This window comes from Nomascus leucogenys, chromosome 24 (assembly GCF_006542625.1).
Source record: "Nomascus leucogenys isolate Asia chromosome 24, Asia_NLE_v1, whole genome shotgun sequence".
Lineage (NCBI taxonomy): Eukaryota > Metazoa > Chordata > Mammalia > Primates > Hylobatidae > Nomascus > Nomascus leucogenys.
Genome location: NC_044404.1, coordinates 8,852,392 through 8,873,695, shown reverse-complemented (window position 1 = coordinate 8,873,695; position 21,304 = coordinate 8,852,392). Strand labels below are relative to the sequence as shown.

General features: G+C 41.8%; 1 protein-coding gene across 3 annotated transcripts; it reads left to right on the top strand.

Moving 5' to 3' along the window:
• Positions 1–5,473: 5,473 nt before the first annotated feature.
• Positions 5,474–20,119, top strand: ERRFI1 (ERBB receptor feedback inhibitor 1). 3 transcript variants are annotated; one of them, XM_003274289.3, is made up of 4 exons: positions 5,474–5,675; positions 16,148–16,345; positions 16,456–16,532; positions 17,441–20,119. In XM_003274289.3, exons 2-4 carry the CDS (start codon positions 16,221–16,223, stop codon positions 18,625–18,627), a joined length of 1,389 nt encoding a protein of 462 aa, XP_003274337.1. In that variant the 5' UTR covers positions 5,474–5,675; positions 16,148–16,220; the 3' UTR covers positions 18,628–20,119. The 3 variants fall into 3 exon arrangements, with proteins under 3 accessions (XP_003274337.1, XP_030661666.1, XP_030661665.1); XM_030805806.1 differs by having other exon boundaries at positions 5,538–5,675; positions 16,456–16,834; XM_030805805.1 differs by lacking the exon at positions 5,474–5,675 and having other exon boundaries at positions 12,732–16,345.
• The last annotated feature ends 1,185 nt before the right edge of the window (positions 20,120–21,304 follow it).

The window sequence follows — 21,304 nt, the reverse complement described above, 5'->3', positions numbered from 1 at the left end:
TCCAGCCGGGGTAACACAGCAAACCTTTGTTTCAAATAATAATAATAATAAATCTAACATTTATTGAACCCTGATTGTGCTAGACAATGTTATAAGTTCTTCTACATGTACTATCTCAATTATCTGTCCAATAGGAACCACTCTTATCCCATATTACAAGGCCTCAAGAGGTTAAGTGACTTGCCCGAAGTGGAACAGCCAGTGTTCAAACCGAAACCCTGAGTCCAGAGCGTATGCCTTTCATTCCTACACTACTTTTCTTGTTCTTCTTTATCCAGAATAAAAGAAAATACCTGCTACCAAGGCATCAACTTGGTAAAATAATACCAAATTATTTTAGAACTAAGCCAAGGAGTGAGCATCTCAAAGTTTTCTTTTTTTAATATAGCAGTGTTACTTTCCTTATACCCTGCATCTGCATAAAACCTGCATCTATATAAACGTATCTCATATGTGACCAGTGGCAATGAAGAAGTGAAATATATTGCTGACATCTCTCAATGAAGAGTTTATATTAACATTTTAAATTAATTAATTAATTAATTTGGCAAGGGACTAGAGCACACCCTACTGGCCAGCTAATAGGAAATACAGCATTTACTTAGGAGAAAATGCTTAAATGTTTAAATAATTTGAAAATAAAGTCAGGCTAGCGTCTAAAAGAAATTTGAAAAATTGTCTTGTAAACATCTAGATTACGTATCTAAATTAATGTATCCATAAGACTTGGCCAGGTGTGGTGGCTCACACCTGCAATCCCAGTACTTTGGGAGGGCGAGGCAGGTGCATCACCTGAGGTCAAGAGTTCAAGACCAACCTGGCCAAAATGGTGAAACCCCGTCTCTACTGAAAACACAAAAAATTAGCCAGGCATGGTGGTGGATGCCTGTAATCCCAGCTACTTGGGATGCTTAGGCAGGAGAATCGCTTGAACCTGGGAGGTGGAGGTTGCAGTGAGCTGAGATTGCGCCATTGCACTCCAGCCTGGGCAACAAGAGTGAAACTCCATCTCAAAATTAATTAATTAATTAATTAATGTATCCATAAGACTAAAAAATTTCCAACAGTTATACATTTTAGAGATGGGATAGAATTAGAAACATAATAACCACCAATAGTATCTAATGTTAAGAGAGCATTTGGTAAATGAAAGGTAGCTCAGTTAAAAATAAACAACTATGCAAACAGCCTGTCTAAAACTCATACTAAGAAAAAGTAGTGAAGCCTTGGCCCTAACACTTAAAATAATAGACTGGGAAATTAAAACCAACCTGCTCAGACTTCTCACAGGCGAAGTATCCTTTTTGGGGAAAAACTAGGAAGGGAGAGCAGTATCCCTAATTAACTAATGGAAAAATGGGCCGGGCGTGGTGGCTCATGCCTATAATTCCAGTACTTTGGGAAGCCGAGACAGGGAGATCACCTGAGGCCGGGAGTTCGAGACCAGTCTGACCAACATAGAGAAACCCCATCTCTACTAAAAGTACAAAATTAGCCGACGTGGTGGTGCATGCCTATAATCCCAGCTACTCGGGAGGTTGAGGCAGGAGAATCGTACCAGGCGTTGGTGAGCTGAGATCACGCCATTGCACTCCAGCCTGGGCAACAAGACAAAACTCCGTCTCAAAAAAAAAAAAAAAAAAACAGAAAAAGGAAAAATGAAATGTTGCCAAGAAATATATTTTCTGTGCTACTTTTCAAATGGCCACTAAGGTTGAAAAGTGAAAAGTCCATGGAAATCTCTTTGGGGTTGTGGTACTCCTCATGGGTGAATCCAGGCTCTTACCAGCATGTGTGTTTTAGAATCATCCAGAGTTCACCAGGCACGGTGGCTCAAGCCTGTAATCCCAGCACTTTGGGGGGCTGAGGTGGGCGGATCATGAGGTCAAGAGATCAAGACCATCCTGGCCAACATGGTGAAACCCCAGCTCTACTAAAAATATAAAAATTAACTGGGTGTGGTGGCGCCTACCTGTAGTCCTAGCAACTCGGGAGGCTGAGGCAGGAGAATCGCTTGAACCCGGGAGTCGGAGGTTGCAGTGAGCCAAGATGGCGCCACTGCACTCCAATCTGGGGACAGAGTGAGACTCTGTCTCAAAAAAATAAAAAGAATCATCTAGAGTTTATTTTATATGTGAGTGTGTGTGTGTGTGTGTGTGTGTGTGTGCATGTGCATGCGTTTTGGAAACATCCATGAACAGAAATATGAATGTTCTTCCCAAAATGCAATGCAGCACACTAAGCAAACGCCCTCTAGGAAATGTAATTCCTCCCTTGGTTGTATTTTTTTATTGCACACTTATCTACAAAATAGTTTAAGTGCATAATATACAGTTATATTACGTATAGACAGAAACAAAGGCTCTAGGACCAAGAGGGACATACAAAATGTGTTTAACTTTAAAATATTTATTATAAACAAAGTAGAAACACAAAAACATCTATAATCAAGAAGAATAAACACCAAAATGTATATGTTCTTCTACAGGATTAAAATAATATCAAAATACAAATATAAATTTAATAAGGCTCCTGTCCAGCATGTTATGCTTACCATGACTTGTGGCATTTCTTTGAGAGGAGAGAAAGAAGCAATGTTTTCAGGAAAACAGTGTCTGTGATTCTAAGGTTTCTGAGCCAGAACCTCGCCCTTGTTCTCACTCCAAAGACAGCTTCCTCTTACACTGAAAGAAGGGCAAGTGAAAAGTGACAATTTGGGTCAATGTGATGCAAGTCTAACGTTTTAGATGTTGAGTTCTTTTCTATTAAAAAAATCAACTAACATAAATTCCTTGCAAAATGGCCTCAAAATTAAGCAGACTGTGAGAGATACAAAAAACACTCTCTTACTTTAAATGTCATGCTTTACAGGAGATAATTTAAAACAAATTGGGTTCAGGAAAAAGAGACTATTTCCCCGAATCTCTGGTGTAGTGTTCTAATCTATTAAAGGTCAATGAATAATCACTTAATAAACACAATATGTTAGTATTACTTCAAGATGCTTAGCATTTTGCTTTTAAACTCTTCCCAAGATGTTCTACAATATTATTGACATATCAGTGTTATTATAACACATCATTAACAGACTATTAGACAAAAAATTTGTGGGGTGTAAGTCTTCTCATGTAATTCTTCCACAGCTGAGAAAGCCATATTATATAACTATAAGTTAACACGGCAAACTAGTGGCTAAACAGGTTTTTCCCAAAAAATGAATAAATCAAGTTTATTTTGCAAGTTGTTTAAAATAGAAAAATCAGATTAATCATTTATTACTCATGTGATTTTATGATTTTTGATAATTTACCAAAACATTAGCACATCATACAGCTCACAACTGTAGAGTGAGTATCCTGTTGATCTTCTTTCTCTAAAGAAGGGGTGTGTTTGATGGTTGCTCTGGTGATTATCACTGTTTTATGAATAGGGGAATGTAAAAGCACGCCAATAAGGCCGAAGCACAAATTACAACTGTATTGTAGTAACTTGAAATAGTATAGCCAGGGCTCCTTTCAGATGAAACTTGAGCTTCTTTAGGTGTCCATTCAGTAAATACTGTCCTGTGAGGTTTGAAAAGATGTACCCTGGCAAGTTCTCAGGCTGATCTTTTTTTTACGGTGATAACAGCATATGGGTAAGCCACGAACATAAATGACGCCAAAATGGGAGGAAAATCAGGACAGATTTTCTTTGGATCAAAAAACCTAGTTAGTTGGTAAGGAACTCAGCAATTAGTTGTGACTCATTTCCATCATCCTAAAATAATACTAAATGAATGGCAGTAAGGAGACAGGTTAACTGAATTGTTGACAAATGGCATAGGCATGAAAATGACCCAACAGCCCCTTGTAAGCCAGAAGAGCCATCAGAAAGGAAGCCAGATTTCTCTCTGCAAGACGTTCGTTTGTTTTGCAACTGAGAGAGGGCAAAGATACTTCAGATTCTTTTTCTTTTTTTTCCTTTTCGTGCTTAAGGCCTTGAATTCAAAATTAGGCTTTTGAATTAAATTAAAAAGAATGTAAGTAAATAATAGTGGGGGAAAGGCAAATTATTTCATGGGATGTAGAGTTAATAGTTAACCTGATAATAAGGCCAAAATCTCATTCCATATGTTAAACTACCCCAATTAGGTAGTGCTCAGTGTCTAACTATCAGGCATTATTGCTGAAGTGCGAGCAGGGGCTCCAGGAGGCTAGAGGTCAGCGACAGGTCTCTGCGCTCTCGCAACAGAGGACCAGCCAGGGGATTTGTTCTAGTTAAAACTAGAGGGTTTCCGTCTGTTTGCTTTTTTTCTTACTTTAGTCACTCTTGGTTTGTTATCATTTGTATTATTTATTTTACGGTTAAACTATAAGCCTAAGTTGCATCACTGGCGCCCCGAGAAACCTCCTCCCACAGGCCCGCTGGGGCTTTGTCCTTGGGCATCCGTGGCCTCTCCAAAGCCAAAAGACGTCGGGGCCAGCTCAGGTCGCCTGAGTAAACACAAACCCGGGAAGCCGAGGGCCCCCTAAGTCAGCAGTGGGGGAGCTCCTCCTGGAAACCCACAGCGACCCTGAAGGCTCAACCTCGAGCAGGACCTTTCCTCCATTTTCCAACGCAGTCAGAGGAGCCCTGGGCTTCCCCCGCGTGGCCTCACCAGCCCCGCCGGCCCACTCTGTCCCCTCATCCTCCCTTGCTGTCCTACTCTGTCCCTCGCCATCCCTCACAGTCCCACACTGTCCCTCACCGCCCCTCACAGTACCTCACTGTCCACTGTCCTACACTGTCCCACACTGTCCCTTGCCATCCTTCACTGTCCGGGTCCCTCACAGTCCCAAAGTCCCTCACTGTCCCACACAATCCCTCACTGTCCCTCACCGTCCCACACTGTACCACAGTCCCGCACTGTCCCTCACGGTCCCACACCGTTCCTCATTGCCCCTAAGTGTCCCGCACTGTCCCACACAGTCCCTCACCGGCCCACATGGTCCCTCATCATCTCACACTGTCCTTCACTGCCCCACAGTCCCTAAGTGTCCCTCACTGTCCCTCTCACGCCGCAGGTCCAGTCGAGAGCGGCTCCCCTCTACCCCTCCAGGGCTTCCTCGGCCCACACGGCCAGCGGCGGCCCGCGGAGACGGAAAAACACACAATCTTGCCCGGAGCCTGAATTTATGGGAAATCCCGCGCGAGGCGCGATGTGCCCTCAGTTCGGGCAGGAACGGCGGCCGAGGCCCGGGTGGCCGCGGGCTTCTGAGGAGAGCTCGGCGTTGAGAGGCTCCCAGGGCCGCCGCACGGCTCGGACAGAGGAGCGGAGCTGCAGCCGCGATCTGCCCGGAGACGCCTCCCCCGGAGACAAAGCCGGCTCCCGGCAGCGCCGCGCTACGCCACGGTGGGCCCAGCGCAAATGCCTCGGCCACGGCATCGCCCCTTTAAGCGGCGCGCGCCCTGATTGGCTGCGGGAGGAGGCGGGGCGGGACGCGGCGACCTTACGGCCCGGCGGCATATGCTATATATAGAGGCGGCGGCGGCAGCAGCGGCGACGGCGGCCCAGTGCGAGGTAGAACGCTAGCGAGAGCGCGAGCAAGCAAGAGGCGCCTGCGCGGTGTCCGGGCCCCTGAGCCCGCGGCGCTGAGCCAGCCGGGACTGACATGCGCGGGAGGGCGCCGCAGGGCAGCCGCCGCTCCTCCGGGGTAAGGGGCCTGGCGCGCTGAGGGGGTGGGGAGGGCCACGCAGCGCTCCGTTCCCTCAGGGGGCCCCGCGCCGGGCGCCGGGATCCAGGCGGCTCCCCCACGCGAGAGCGGGGGCGTGGAGGGCGCGGGGAGGGTCGCCGCGACGCGGAGTCTCTGGGACGGAGGGAGGGGCCGGCCGGTCGCTCGCGGGTTTCTCCTCATTGAGGTGTGGAGGGCGGGACCCTCCCCGGCGGCGCAGCCCGGGCCTGGGGACGCCGCGAAGTGCCGGCGCCCGCTTTCTTCTCCACGGTCGCCGCGCGGCCCCTCGGCTGGCCGGGGCCATGCACCCGAGCGCCCGGGACACGTCCCCGCAGCACCCGGACCGCAGGAGCGGACGGGGCTTCGGGAGCGGCAAGCATGAAGGTCCTCGTCCCGCAGCCTGCGCTCGCAAGGTTGCCCGGCGGGGATGAGCGTCTTCGGGCCTGGGGGCTTGTTTGATTTTTTTTTCTTTGTAAAAATCGGGGTTACATTGTCCTGTTCACACCGTGTACCCGTAAATCCTGTCTTGAAAGCTGGGGTGGGAGGCTCGGTGATTGCTTGCGGTGGTTGGTACCGGTTCTCTTTGGCAGTCAGCCCCGGTCCCTCTGCCTCATCTCCCAGCTACGATGGTAATGCCGAAATCAGTATTTAAAAATTCGTCTGAGCTGTTCTGAACTCTTCCTTCTCTTCTAGAAACGTGATTCTTTGCTCTGAATGTCTTAAGTACGGCTTTGAATGGATTGGGACTGCAGAATTCTGTGTTCAAGACGTGAATGCTTATTGGGAATTTTGTGTGTGTATTTATATGTATATCGTAGCCCTGTACAAATTAGATGACTCTTTAACCGTGAATGGTGCTGTATTGGTGCTTGCTAAGTCTTTATTAGGATTTCATCATTGCTTGAAAGAAACCAGTCTCTTACCTGATAAAAATATGAATAGATGGTTAGTCATAAACTTAAGTCAGTCAGAATGGAGACTGTAGCTTTAAAAGAGATGTGTCGGTGACTTGAGGTACACCTGCAACACAGGTAGGGCAAGACTGGTTTCTAGGCAACTGTCAGGGGTGAAGAAAGGTGAGGTTAAAATGCCCTTTTTTTTCCCTTCCAGAACAAATGTTCAACCTTTTATAAATGTGTAAGAATGCAATGGGTACACACATTTGTTGAGACTGAACATCCCAAGTTCACCGTACCTGTTTTTTTAACTGCATTTCTTTTCTTATATTTCTGTAATTACAATATATAGTTTTAAGTGAAATTTTATTTGAACAGAGACCAAAGACAGGCTAGGTATCAGCAAATGACCAAATTTTGCAAGGACCAAAATAAAAGAAGCTGGTTTCCTGCTAACATGCTGGCTATAATTGGTTACCAATATGTTATCAGGCAAGCTCTTTTCCAGATATTAGCAAGTTTGAAGAAAAATAACAGAGGATTTAGCATGGACTTCAGAAACTATTTGTCATTCCTTTCACTTCAAGCAGAAGTTTATTTTCACCTGTGTGTTCCAGGGGACACTCGATAATAAGTGATAGAGGTCTTGGACTAACGATTTATAACCTGACAGATATGTTAGATTGTAAACTCCTTAAGGGTAGGCACTCTGCCTTGTATAGCTTCTATCTTATGCAGCCTTGCACATAGTTGATGTTGATAAATAATTGCATGAAAGCATGTTTTACCTTTCAAGGCTCAGCAGGATTGGACCAGTCATTGATAAGGGTTGGAAAGCAAATCTGTTTAATTTTTTTATGGCTGTTATGAAATGTCTGAATTATTGATATTTTTGACGGGTAAAACTATTGTTTCAATCATCGGTTTTCCTACTTGCAGTTCACAGTATATACTGGTCACTCTATAGGATTTAATTATGCTTGAGTTTTTGTATGAAAGTACCTCTTGACTGCTGCTTCTCAAAAGTTGAGCTAGATAATACTTCCTTTCTGCTGAAACTAATGGTGGCTTTTCAAAGCAATTTGCGTAAATTACAGGCACAATCTAACATGCTTGAAACTGACCTGATTGTCTGCATACCATCAGATTGCTTTAGAAAGGAGCAGAGGAGGAGAAAGGAGGTGCCAAGGGTAATTCCAGGAATTTGAATGGCATAGGCTCCCTCTACCAGAGAAACAACTCTGCTCTTACTTAATCTAAATAAGTTTGAATTGGTACCTCATCATCTGGATACATTTGGATACATTTAGCATCCTTTGCGGGTGTCTGGCTATATAAAAGCTAATAAAGAACTCCCTACATAAACGCAGTCCAGTTGTGGTATTCTGGCATTGTTCACACAGCATAAACACGTGCTTTGTAAAGGTAGATGGGGCGAATGAGTTTGAGGGTCCTAAATGTAAGTTACTACCTTAACAGTTAGTTTTAAGGTAGGGAAAAGTTACTGAGGGGTTCAGATTTCAGAAGGTGGCGGGGAGGATTCTGAGATTTGAAGTCTTTGTTGATACTGTAGTCCAATTCCTCACACCATAAAATTGGGCAATATTACAAAAAGACCACTCTTCCAGGTCTCAACGAATGTGTCTTTAAAATGTGGGGCTTTTGGCTGGGCTCGGTGGCTCACGCCTGTAATCTCAGCACTTTGGGAGGCCAAGGCGGGCAGATGGCTTGAGCCCAGAAGTATGAGACCAACCTGGGCAGCATGGTGAAACCCTGTCACTACAAAAAAACACAAAAATTAGCTGGGTATGGTGGCGCATGTCCGTAGTCCCAGCTACTCAAGAGGCTGAGGTGGGAGGATTGCTTGAGCCTGGGAGGCAGAGGTTGCCGTAAGCCAAGATCACACGACTGCACTACAGCCTGGTGACAGAGTGAGACCCTGTCTTTAAAAAATAAACGAACAAAAAAAAAAAATGTGGGGCTTTGGCTACAGAAATGGAGCTCTTTTCAGCTTGGAAACAATAGGAAGGTAAGGATTGGAAGACATTATCCAAAAGCTCTTATTCAATACCCCAGATGTGAAACTGGACTAGCTACAGATTGTTTTTTAAACAATTCGCTCAGTAGAATTGTCTTCTGACTCTTATCAGGGCTGCCTCTTTTTCAGCCTTTAGATTTCCATTGTAAAAGTCACCTACTCAGAGAGGCCTTCCCAAACCACCTGTGTAAATATATGCTCCTCTGCCTCGTTATCCTATTGCTGTACCCTGCTTGTTTCCTTGGAAGGTATCACCATCTGAAACTGTTTGCTTGCTTGGCTATTCTCTTCCTCCCTCATTAGATGGAAGGCTTCTTCAGGCAACAACCATCTCTGTTTTTCACCTCACATGGTATCTAATCCAAAATCAGCACTTGATAAATATTTGTGAAAAGAATTAATCCTTGCCGTCTAAGAATTTTTGAGCTGAATGAGCACTATGAGTTGAGTTTCTGTTCCTGCCTCTGCTATTGACTAGCACTTAGGTCTTGAGCATTTAACTTAACAGCCTTTTGCTTCAGTTTCTCCATTTATAAACAAGAATGTTACAAGGAGAAATGAGGTCGTTTCCTAACATGAAGATACTATAGAGTGGAGAGGTAGTGAAAGTGTGGGGAAAATGCTGGATTATAGGACAGAAGAGCCATGATAGCCTTTTTGCTTACAGCAAGATATTTAACCTCACTTTGTTTCCTCATCTGCAAAATGGAGATTATAATCCCTGCCTCTTCTTACAGGGATGTTGTGGGGATCAAGTGAGATAATGTGTAAGAAGGTGCTTTGTAACTTGTTGAGTGCTTTACAAATATAAGGTATTCTATTGTTAAATTCCAGATTTTACAATACAGTGTGATTATAATGCCATCATTGGGATCCATGCTGTGAAAGCGTGTTAAAAGGAGGCCTGTTGGGTATATGTAGTAACCGCTTATTACGAGTAAAAACAGACTTGTGTTATATGAAATAACCGTGTTGTAAAGAGTTCTGTTGTGGTGGGGCATCCGTGGATCGTTAAAGACTGAGGGCTTCAAAATAGTTGTTTGAAGTGGTAATAGAATGTCAAATTGATGCCTTAACTCACCCATTTTAGAGGATACATAGGTCAGATCTACAATTAATAACTTTTAATAGGAGAATTTGAGGGAGTTGAAGTAAAACAGGAACTTTCATAGGCTACAGGTTACCCAAGAAAAGCTATTACCAGTAAATCCATAAAAAAGGATCTGTGCTACCCTTACAAGTTGAGCATTACAGTCAGTCGGATCCTATTTCGCTAGTTTAAAAAGCCGTAGGGACTGGAAGAGGCAGTGTGGTGTGTTGGTGAAGGGCCTGGACACTGAGGCCGGGCTGTCTGGTTGAAGTCCTGGCCCCATTGCTCACCAGGTTTGACCTTGAGCAAGTTCTTTAACTCTGTGCCTCAAGTAAGTGAGAGTAATAATAGTAGCCCACCTTATGGCATTGTAGAGAGGATTAAATAAGTTCACACACATACAGCACTTAGAACTGTGCTTGCTGGCAGTTGTATGCCCAGTGACTGTTAGTTATTATTAATGGGTTTTATATTAATTGTAACAATCTAGAGTTACCCACTGGATAACTTAAATGCTTGTTAAATAAATTTGAAGTTTTAAAGACTTGAGTCCCATCATTAGACCATTGTGCTCGTTGTCTTTAGATTAGAATTCGCTTTTATAATAAGAAATAATCTATTGTGTATATGTCAAAAAGAAATAATATTTTTCTCCCCTCTGTGTGTATATATAGTTACTGATTGTGCTACTCTGTAGGATAAATACAAAGGACAAAAGAATATATTCCTGCTATCCTGCTTTTCTGCTGTCACACTAAAATTGTGTAGGAGGCTTAAGTGAGTTGAAAGACTGGATTATGGTAGTTGAGGGAATGGGTTTTTTGTTAGTTTACCATTTTTTAAAATACTTAGCTAGAAAGCATTCTGAATTATTGAATAAATTGTGTCATTTATTTTCTATTTGACAGTTTGAAGATAAATTATTTTCTCTGTTGCCTCTATTTCACCACCTACAAATGGTCCATTATGTTCTGGACATGTTTAAGAGCCTCTGAGTAATGGAGCTGCAAACACAGACACAAATGTTCATCTTTGCCACACTGAGCTACATTTTAATATTTACTGAAGCCATCAAGCTTTTGTTGAATTCATGCAGAAGTATTTTAATTACATTAAAATATGACCTTATTTTAAAAGTAATCTATGTTTTTAATTTAAAGGCTATTTATGCTTACCATGATAGAGAGTACAACTAAGGAAGGTTTCTTAACTTGCCTCCCTCTTTCTTTTCCTACCCCTACCTAAATCATAGGCTATAAAAATGAAATCTGGGCTGGCTGCGGTATCTCACGCCTGTAATCTCAGCACTTTGGGAGGCCAAGGCAGGCGGATCACCTGAGGTCAGGAGTTTGAGACCAGCCTGACCAACATGGAGAAACCCCATCTCTACTAAAAATACAAAAATTAGCCTGGCGTGTTGGCGCATGCCTATAATCCCAGCTACTCGGGAGGCTGAGGCAGGAGAATCGCTTGAACCTGGGAGGCGGAGATTGTGATGTGCACCATTGCACTCCAGCCTGGGTGACAAGAGTAAGACTCTGTCTCAAAAAAAAAAAAAAAAAAAATTGGTGGTTTTTTTGTTTGTTTTAAATTCCTCACAGGTGATTATTTTAGACATTTTAAAAAATAAACATGCAGAGATTGGTATATTTGGGGAGGATCTAAAATCATGGAGTTTGTCATATTCCTAAATCGGTTTCCTTTTATAAATTTTGCCTCTAAATGTAGTTACCTTATTATCTTCCCTGGTTATGGAAGTATTTAATGTAGGTGATTCTTAAATGGAATTGAAAAGACCATTTATCACCCTGAATAAACAGAAATCAGGTTCTAGAACCAGATTGAAAGGAGGAAATTACATCACACTCTTAAATAAGGAAGCACTGGGCAGAACTGGGTGAGTTGTATGACAAAAATGTGCCCCTCCTCCTCCCATGGATGGCTTCTGAGATTTATTAATGAGATCTGGTGGCCAGGTAAGCATATCTAGGTTACTGCCTTAAGGTAGCCTGCATGTCTTTTTTTTTTTTTTTTTTTTCTTAAGCAGTTTCAAAGAGACTGTCCTCAAGCTAAAGGCATGTGATTTCACCTTAATGAAGAAGATGCAGTGTGCTTTTGGTGTAACTTTTTTAGAAAAATGAAAGTGACCTTAAATTCAGCAGCAAAAACAGTCTAGAAGGAAGTGTTTTAAGAGAAGGCAAAACAGTTTTCAGAAAGTACCCCCCCAATTGCTTCAAGTAAATATACTGTACAGAAACCAGTTTAGAAAGCTACACTGTTCAACACTGAAGCTTATAATTTTTACTGTCTACAAACTGTCTATTTTGAATTCTGGAAATGAATTTCATAAAAATTCCTTCCTGTTACATATCCTAAGCTTATTACATTATTATTGGGTAGTCGCCTCACTCCAGTACGCATTAACTTTATCCTTTATAAATCTGCTTCTCCCCTGAGCTCTTCACTGACTCACAGTGTATGTGAATCTTTCATGTCATTACTTTTTAAAAATGAGATGGATATTTTCTCAGTATCCATTTAATAAATAATAGACATGAATGATGCCAAGATCTACGGGGGAAAGCATCAATCAGACATCAGTTCTGTCCTAGATGATTTGAAGAGTGGAAGGGGAATTGGGGCCCAGCACAAAATAACACAAGAACAGAGCACCGCCGCTCTGGTGTTTCATAAAAGGGAGCAGCTTCGTGGAGAAGGTAGGGTAGAGTTGACCTTAAAGGATAAATCGAATTCTAACAGAGATTTGGGGAAAATAGAAGCGAGCTTGAAAATATAGATTAGGTTTATATTGTGGAGGCCCTAAATGCCAGGCTGAGGAGGTTTTGTTTAGGAGCCTTTGAAGGTTTTTTGAGCAGCAGCAAATCTTAGTTTGAGCTGTTGTTAAGGAATATTGACTCGGTACTAGTGTGTAGAACAGGTTGCATATTTCCAGACCGCAGGAAGAATGATGCCTGTCAATGGAAGGGTAAGATTTGAGAAACCATGTAAAAGTAGTCTGTGGAACTTGGCAATTGAATGTACATGGCCTCAGGTTAAAAATGGTGCCTTGAGAAGTGTGATCCTCTTAGACCCTGAACTGGTTTGGGGAGTGGGGAATGGTGGAGTATGAAGTGAAAGGAGGAGTTTGGTTTGTAGAGTTTGAGATGCCAGAGGGCCATCCAAGTGGAAAGATAATCACCAGACAATAGGAAATGCAAAGTTGAAGCTTGAGCCAGGCTGGAGTCATTGATTCAGGAGCTGTCTATGAGTTGAAGCTATACAAGTGGATTAATAAAAGGATAACCTCAAGAAGCAGATGATTTTTAGGGCTTCTTTTTTTGTTGAATTTAAGAAAGAATCAAGTTATGTTAACAGGAAAAGGTGGTTCACATCTGAAATTTGGTATTTAACTGCATTTTAGACCCACTAAAAAAGCTAAAAATAGTTGATAAAATTTGGAGAAGTTATGCCTACGGTTATTTGGGTCCTCGTCTAAACCGTGCTGCCTGGATTCCTATTCTTGGATTCCATAACATAATCCCATCTTGTACTTTTTAGGTATTGATTTTCCCACATAGGTACATTTTTGCAATTGTTTTCTTCTAATGAGTTGTAAGACAGATAAAATGTGAAAAATTGCAGCATTAAACGTCACTTGGGAAGAGTTTGTTTCTTTTTAGCTTGAGGTTGGTAAAATGGATTTATTTACTCCCCCGCCCACCCCCCGCTTCCATTTGCACTGAATACTAGAAGGTTTTTAGAGAGAGAGAAAGTTTCAGGTGGTTTCATACACTCAGTTTACAATCTGAGAACATTTTTTTTTAAAAGCTTCCTTCCAAACCTGTAGCACATTGCCCTTTTTGAGTCTACAATTTGAAGTTATTTTCCAAAAGAAGAGAACATGGCAGTTATATTGCCCCCCTCGTCTCCCATGCTAGCAAGTAGGAAGTTCGGACAGTTTCATAACATGGCCCATTCACAATTCCCCATTGAAATTTAGAGGCAGGTCACCTTCTATGAATACACAAAGACACTATTGTGATCAGAAGTGAGCTGGCTTAGTGAACACAATTCTTTTTATACTAAAAAAATTTTTTTCTTAAGAAAGCTAACAAGTAGGTGATGGAAACAATGAATAAAAAATAACTTTTTCTAGAACATATAAATAATTTTAAGTGACCATTGAAATGTAAGTTTAGAATTCCAAGGCAATTTCTGCAGAGGCGATAGTTACACAATCATTCTGTTGAAAGCTAAGATTTAGATGGCATTAGGAGGCTGACACACAGTAATTACTAGTAGTACTTGTTGGCTTGCAGACAGGTGGGGGTTGGGCCTCCAGAATCCCCTGCAGCATTTTCCTGTAATCTGGATGAGCGATCTTCAAACGTGTGCTTTCAAACTACTTAAATACCATATTCTTCCTATCTTGCCTTTCATTTTTATATTACCACAGATACTTTCCTCATAGTCTTGCCAGTGCTTGTAGAATGCTTAGAAAAAGCTTGATAAACCACTGGGCTAAGTACACAGAGGGAGAGGCTAGCAGTATTTTTAAATTGGTTTCTAAATTTTTTATAGCTTGATGGTAGATAACACATTTGCTTCATTTAAGTAAACTGAAAAACCAATCCTCGACCTCTCAATAATTTAGAATTCCTAAGTGACAGAATGTTTTCTTTATCATATATTTGAGAGATTGATTTAAAGAAAAATAATGCTTGACTATCTGAAATAATATTTTAACCCTATCATAAAATCTCTGCCTGGTAGAACAGCTGACTGTGGAAGGGTAAAATGCAGAGAACCAGTCATTGGATCTCGCTTCTCTACTTTGTTACTGAAATCTTGGACCTGTAGAACATTACTATCACTGTGTTCCTTTCTAATGGGAAAATAATAATAAACACTTGCAGAGTATTTTTTAAAGGTTTTTAGCTTTAAAAAAAAAAAACCCTGTGCCTTACACAATGTGTATATTGAGTTGATACTGATTATGATAATTAGAGGGTATTATACAATCATTCATTCAACAAACATTCACTTACTGAGCACCTACTAATGTTCCAGGTACTGATTGTTAAAAGGTGATTGAGACACAGCCTCTGTCCTGAGCTTACAGTCTAGTAGGAGGTGACAGATTTGTAAATAATAGATTTGAAGTTGCTGAGCAAAAAAAAAAAAAAAAACAAAAAAAACAAAAAAAGCTGTGTACCTCTCCCCCACAGCAAATGTGTCACGGTCATCTTCAGTCCTTTGCACAGTGCCCAGCACTCAGCTGTGCAGATATTATTTGCACTGATCCCTTACTAATATTTAGTGAGAGAATGAGATCGTGTTAAACAGTGTGTATGTACATGCCCCCAAAAAGGGTCAGTGTTATGCAGATAGTTGACAAATAATATCCTGGTGCCTAAGGAAAAAAACCTAAACTTATCATAAGTAAACTTCGCTATCTGAAGACAGCAGAGATTGATGCTAACACATAACGAATAATAAAAAAGGAAAGTGAAAAGGGGGCTATAGGGACTCCAGACCTGTAACATCTGACAGGAGGGATTGGCGGTCCTAAAGTTGAGGAACTACTAATTTAAGAAAAATGTACTTAGCCTTTGTTATCCATGCCTTGCAGCTAAGCAAGATACGAGTTACTGGGTATTTCACCAAGGAGAATGTAAAGAATGTACCTTTAACTTGTCTTTAAAAGGGAGGGAGGAAGCTGTCCCAGGCTTTTACTGAAGCTAGTAATCTTGCAGAACTTGATTTTTACAGGATAATGGAAATTAGTATCTTCATATATTACTGTTTGTTCCTTGAACAAGTAGTAACTGGAGAATTTGTCTTCCCATGGCCAACCCTGAAATACAAAATCCAGATAAATGCTAGACCCTTGGGTAGTCAGGTGCCAATACTGTAGAAACTCTTGCTTAGTTTCAGCATTGGGTTTTAGTGAGTATTAGTTCTGTAGCATAAAATACAGTGGCTTCTGAAATTGCTTTTTTAGCTTGGGAAAAATAAGCGGGATCCACTGGTGCTTCATGCCCAGTGCAGCCGTAACTTAGAAGGCTGGTTTAATAGGTCAGGGGAGGGTCTGTGTGCATTGCCAAGTGAGTGTGATTTGTTGTGCAACTCTCAGGCTCTGCAGTAGGAGGTCTGCTTTTGCTGGCAATAGATTATTTCTCATTTCACTAAAACATTTCATGTCTTTTGGATTAGCATTTACACAAAAAAATCATTTTTAGCGTTTACATATAAGCACCCTCATGAGATGTAAGAATTAAGTAAGAATTAAGTGAAAGTCCACAACTGACATTTTCTATTCGGCATCCCCCCAAATTCTCTCATATTAGCTTTGCTGTAATTTAGACTGTCCTAATGGAGGTATTTCTAAATTGTTTTCTTTATTCTCTCATCTCTTCTACCCCCCTAGGGAATGAAAGCTACTGGTTGATTTTAAAATGCCTGGGCCTCACAGGTTTGGAGATGTCCCAAAATAAGGCACAATGTCAATAGCAGGAGTTGCTGCTCAGGAGATCAGAGTCCCATTAAAAACTGGATTTCTACATAATGGCCGAGCCATGGGGAATATGAGGAAGACCTGCTGGAGCAGTCGCAGTGAGTTTAAAAAGTAAGTGGAGGACGTAATGCTGCTGTAATCTGGATAAATATGTGACACTAAAATGAAAGAGGCTGTGATTGCTCTTCGCTTATGACCAAAGTATCTTCCTCTCCTTTCAGCAACTTTTTAAATATTGACTCGATAACCATGGCCTACAGTCTGAACTCTTCTGCTCAGGAGCGCCTAATACCACTTGGTATGTATTCTGAAAATCTGATCACAGTAAGCATTTGAGAAGAACAGTCTGGATTCGGGTTAGCTTGTCCTCCAGCATTATTTTTTAAATGAGGAAACCTGAACTATTTCCAACAACAGCCTGACCCCTAGTGGCAACAGATTCAGAAGATAACTGTGTTTTTCTCAAGCTATTGTACTCGACTGCCTTCATTCTGAGTCACTGATTCCTAAGTAGGACTGTTTGTGGACGTGGGATCTTCTAAAATCAAGAATTAGTTCTCATTCCAGCTCTGATGCATACTTTACTCCATGAAACCTTAGGCAAGATTTCCCACCTTTCTTACTAGTATCGAATGCATGTTTGACAGTAATAGATGAAAATAGTGTAAATGTTCCTCAAAACTTAGAAAACAGTATTTTTAATGTGAATATTCTGTTCCTTGGATCTTTGTCAAGAGCTGTGTGTGAACTGAACACATTGCAGGCAAGTGCCTTCACTCACGATATGATGTGCTGGCAATAAGGACTTTGCCTTATCTCATTGGTACCCTACGTGCCTAGTATGGTCGCATGTCTTAAATGGCAAGGCTGATACAGTATGGTATTCATGTAAATTATATGCTGTTCATCTTCCGTGAATTTTACACACAGCACAGAACTTTCCTGTGATGTGTGGGTGTGCACTGTGCACATGTCCAAGGGAGATAGAGGAGATAGTTTGTTCTTTGAACCACACCATGTGCGTTAACAATCTTCTGCTCTCTAATTACACCTGTGGTTGTTGCATGGGTGTTCTCAGGGTGACAGCAGTCAAGTGTTTCACTCAGGAAGAAAGCTGTAGGAGCATAGGTAGCTGGAGTGCTCTCTCCTTCACACAGGTGGAGAGAGGATTGTTGATCTTTTATTAATATCTCTTGTTCATTCCAGGGCACGCTTCCAAATCTGCTCCGATGAATGGCCACTGCTTTGCAGAAAATGGTCCATCTCAAAAGTCCAGCTTGCCCCCTCTTCTTATTCCCCCAAGTGAAAACTTGGGACCACATGAAGAGGATCAAGTTGTATGTGGTTTTAAGAAACTCACAGTGAACGGGGTTTGTGCTTCCACCCCTCCACTGACACCCATAAAAAACTCCCCTTCCCTTTTCCCCTGTGCCCCTCTTTGTGAACGCGGTTCTAGGCCTCTTCCACCGTTGCCAATCTCTGAAGCCCTGTCTCTGGATGACACAGATTGCGAGGTGGAATTCCTAACTAGCTCAGATACGGACTTCCTTTTAGAAGACACTACACTTTCTGATTTCAAATACGATGTTCCTGGTAGGCGAAGCTTCCGTGGGTGTGGACAAATCAACTATGCATATTTTGATACCCCAGCTGTTTCTGCAGCAGATCTCAGCTATGTGTCTGACCAAAATGGAGGTGTCCCAGATCCAAATCCTCCTCCACCTCAGACCCACCGAAGATTAAGAAGGTCTCATTCGGGACCAGCTGGCTCCTTTAACAAGCCAGCCATAAGGATATCCAACTGTTGTATACACAGAGCTTCTCCTAACTCTGATGAAGACAAACCTGAGGTTCCCCCCAGAGTTCCCATACCTCCTAGACCAGTAAAGCCAGATTATAGAAGATGGTCAGCAGAAGTTACTTCGAGCACCTATAGTGATGAAGACAGGCCTCCCAAAGTACCGCCAAGAGAACCTTTGTCACCGAGTAACTCGCGCACACCAAGTCCCAAAAGCCTTCCGTCTTACCTCAATGGGGTCATGCCCCCGACACAGAGCTTTGCCCCTGATCCCAAGTATGTCAGCAGCAAAGCACTGCAAAGACAGAACAGCGAAGGATCTGCCAATAAGGTTCCTTGCATTCTGCCCATTATTGAAAATGGGAAGAAGGTTAGTTCAACACATTATTACCTACTACCTGAACGACCACCATACCTGGACAAATATGAAAAATTTTTTAGGGAAGCAGAAGAAACAAATGCAAGCGCCCAAATCCAGCCATTACCTGCTGACTGCAGTATATCTTCAGCCACAGAAAAGCCAGACTCAAAAACAAAAATGGATCTGGGTGGCCACGTGAAGCGTAAACATTTATCCTATGTGGTTTCTCCTTAGACCTTGGGGTCATGGTTCAGCAGAGGTTACAAACGTAGGAGCAAATGGTTCTCAATTTTCCAGTTTGATTGAAGTGCACAGAAAAATTTCTTAGATTGCAGAATAAAATAGCTGAACTCTCTGTCTTCATGCGAAGGTTTAGAGCAGTTGTGAGATGCTGTTATGCTGAGAAACCCTGATTTTGTTAGTGTTGGAAAAAAGTCTTTCAGTCTATAATTTAAAGATGTGATGGTGGGGAGGGGAGGATGGGGAAGCTTTTTATATACGCATACATTACATACCTATATATAAACTTGTGGTATAACCATAGACCATAGCTGCAGGTTAACCAATTAGTTACTATCTTAGAGTAATATATATTCAGAATAATAAACTCAAGCTGGAGAAAAATGAGTCCTGATAGACTGAAAATTGAGCAAATGGAAGAAGATACAGTATTGTTTAGATCAGAATCATTAAAAAATATTTTTGTTTAGTAAGTTTGAAGATTTTTGGCTTTTAGGCCTTTTCTATTTTGTTTCATTTATTTTTGCGGGTAGTCTTTTCCATGGGGGGCAGGGTATCCATTCTTTACCATGGGTGTACCTACTTAGGTTAAAAATCATCCCAAGGCCTCATACTTCCAGGTTTCATGTTGCGTCTTGTTGAGGGAGGGAGAGCAGCTTACTTGGCAACCATATTGTCACCTGTACTTGTCACACATCTTGAAAAATAAAACGATAATAGAACTAGTGACTAATTTTCCCTTACAGTTCCTGCTTGGTCCTACCCATTGAAGTAGCTCATCGTAGTGCGGGCCGTATTAGAGGCAGTGGGGTACGTTAGACTCAGATGGAAAAGTATACTAGGTGCCAGTGTTAGGATGTCAGTTTTACAAAATAATGAAGCAATTAGCTATGTGATTGAGAGTTATTGTTTGGGGATGTGTGTTGTGGTTTTGCTATTTTTTTTTTTTAGACTGTATTAATAAACAAATACAACACAAGCTGGCCTTGTGTTGCTGGTTCCTATTCAGTATTTCCTGGGGATTGTTTGCTTTTTAAGTAAAACACTTCTGACCCATAGCTCAGTATGTCTGAATTCCAGAGGTCACATCAGCATCTTTCTGCTTTGAAAACTCTCACAGCTGGCTGCTTCACTTAGATGCAGTGAGACACATAGTTTGTGTTCCGATTTTCACATCCTTCCATGTATTTATCTTGAAGAGATAAGCACAGAAGAGAAGGTGCTCACTAACAGAGGTACATTACTGCAATGTTCTCTTAACAGTTAAACAAGCTGTTTACAGTTTAAACTGCTGAATATTATTTGAGCTATTTAAAGCTTATTATATTTTAGTATGAACTAAATGAAGGTTAAAACATGCTTAAGAAAAATGCACTGATTTCTGCATTATGTGTACAGTATTGGACAAAGGATTTTATTCATTTTGTTGCATTATTTTGAATATTGTCTTTTCATTTTAATAAAGTTATAATACTTATTTATGATACCATTAGTAATGTTTCTTGCCTAAAGTCTTATAAAGTGTATGAAGCAATTTGACAGCATTAATTATTTTTAAGCACAAGTGAAGATTCTTTGAAGTTTAATGTATTCTTGAAACTTATTCTTTAGAATGAAACATAATTTGTGCAATCTTTTTCACATATTGTGAAAGTATACAGTGGAAATGAGCTGTTTGTTTTTACGTTTAACAACTGAAAGAGAACTGGATTCTGGGGTTATTATTAAAAACAATTACGTTGGGGGGTGGGAGCCCACATCAAGGAGAATGTGACAGAAGAAACCAGTTCTGATGTGTAGACTTGGTTTGACTCATTCTGATTTTTAGGACGAGGTCCCGGTTACTCTGGGCCCTTTGGCAGGCTTTGCTTCTTGCTTGTTTAAAGCCACTCAAGGAATCTGCGCCTGCCTTGGCCTGTCACGGAGATGGCAAATCCACAGTGGACAAATGGGCTCCTGGCAGCCTTTGGATGGAGGCAGGGGCTGGAGTGCTGTTTGTGAGGGGACTTAGTCCCATGTGACCTAGCCCTGTGCCTGGTTCTCTTCACTGTCCTCTGCAGGCTCCTTTGTCCCCTGGGAGAGGGTGGGAGCCCTCCACGACCTTCATCGGGCACCCGCACTGTCTTCCCACTCTCCAGAGTGAAGAGTGAGGGCTCAAATTATCTGGGTTGAAGTTCAAACTTCATCTCTTTCTAATTCTGTGTGAGGCAGATTATTTTAAATCCCTGTACCTCAGTTTTCTCATTGGTAAAATGGGCAGAGAGGTGGGAATTATTTTGTGACAACTGCATATAAACTATAGTATCTGGTACGTAGTGAGAGCCCCATACGTGAGAACTGTTTTTGTCATCTAAAGGCTGGGTGTCATTTATGGCATTTTACAGCTGGAGAAGCAGGCTTGGGACATTCAGTCAACAGACATTTGTTAAATCCCAGCCCCATGCTGGATCCTGCGAAAACACATCCCCTTCCCTTATGGAATTTAAAGCAGATCATGTTAATTATGATGACATCTTACATTAAGCGCTAAATAAAAAGGTAATGAACAATGGGAGCAGTGAGGACAGATAACGGGACCTGTGAGGTGTTAAGCTCTGAAGGGTTAGAATGGAAGCTGAGGGAGGGGAGTGAACAGGAAGGTGTGTTACCAGCGGAGGAAGTAGAGGATGTG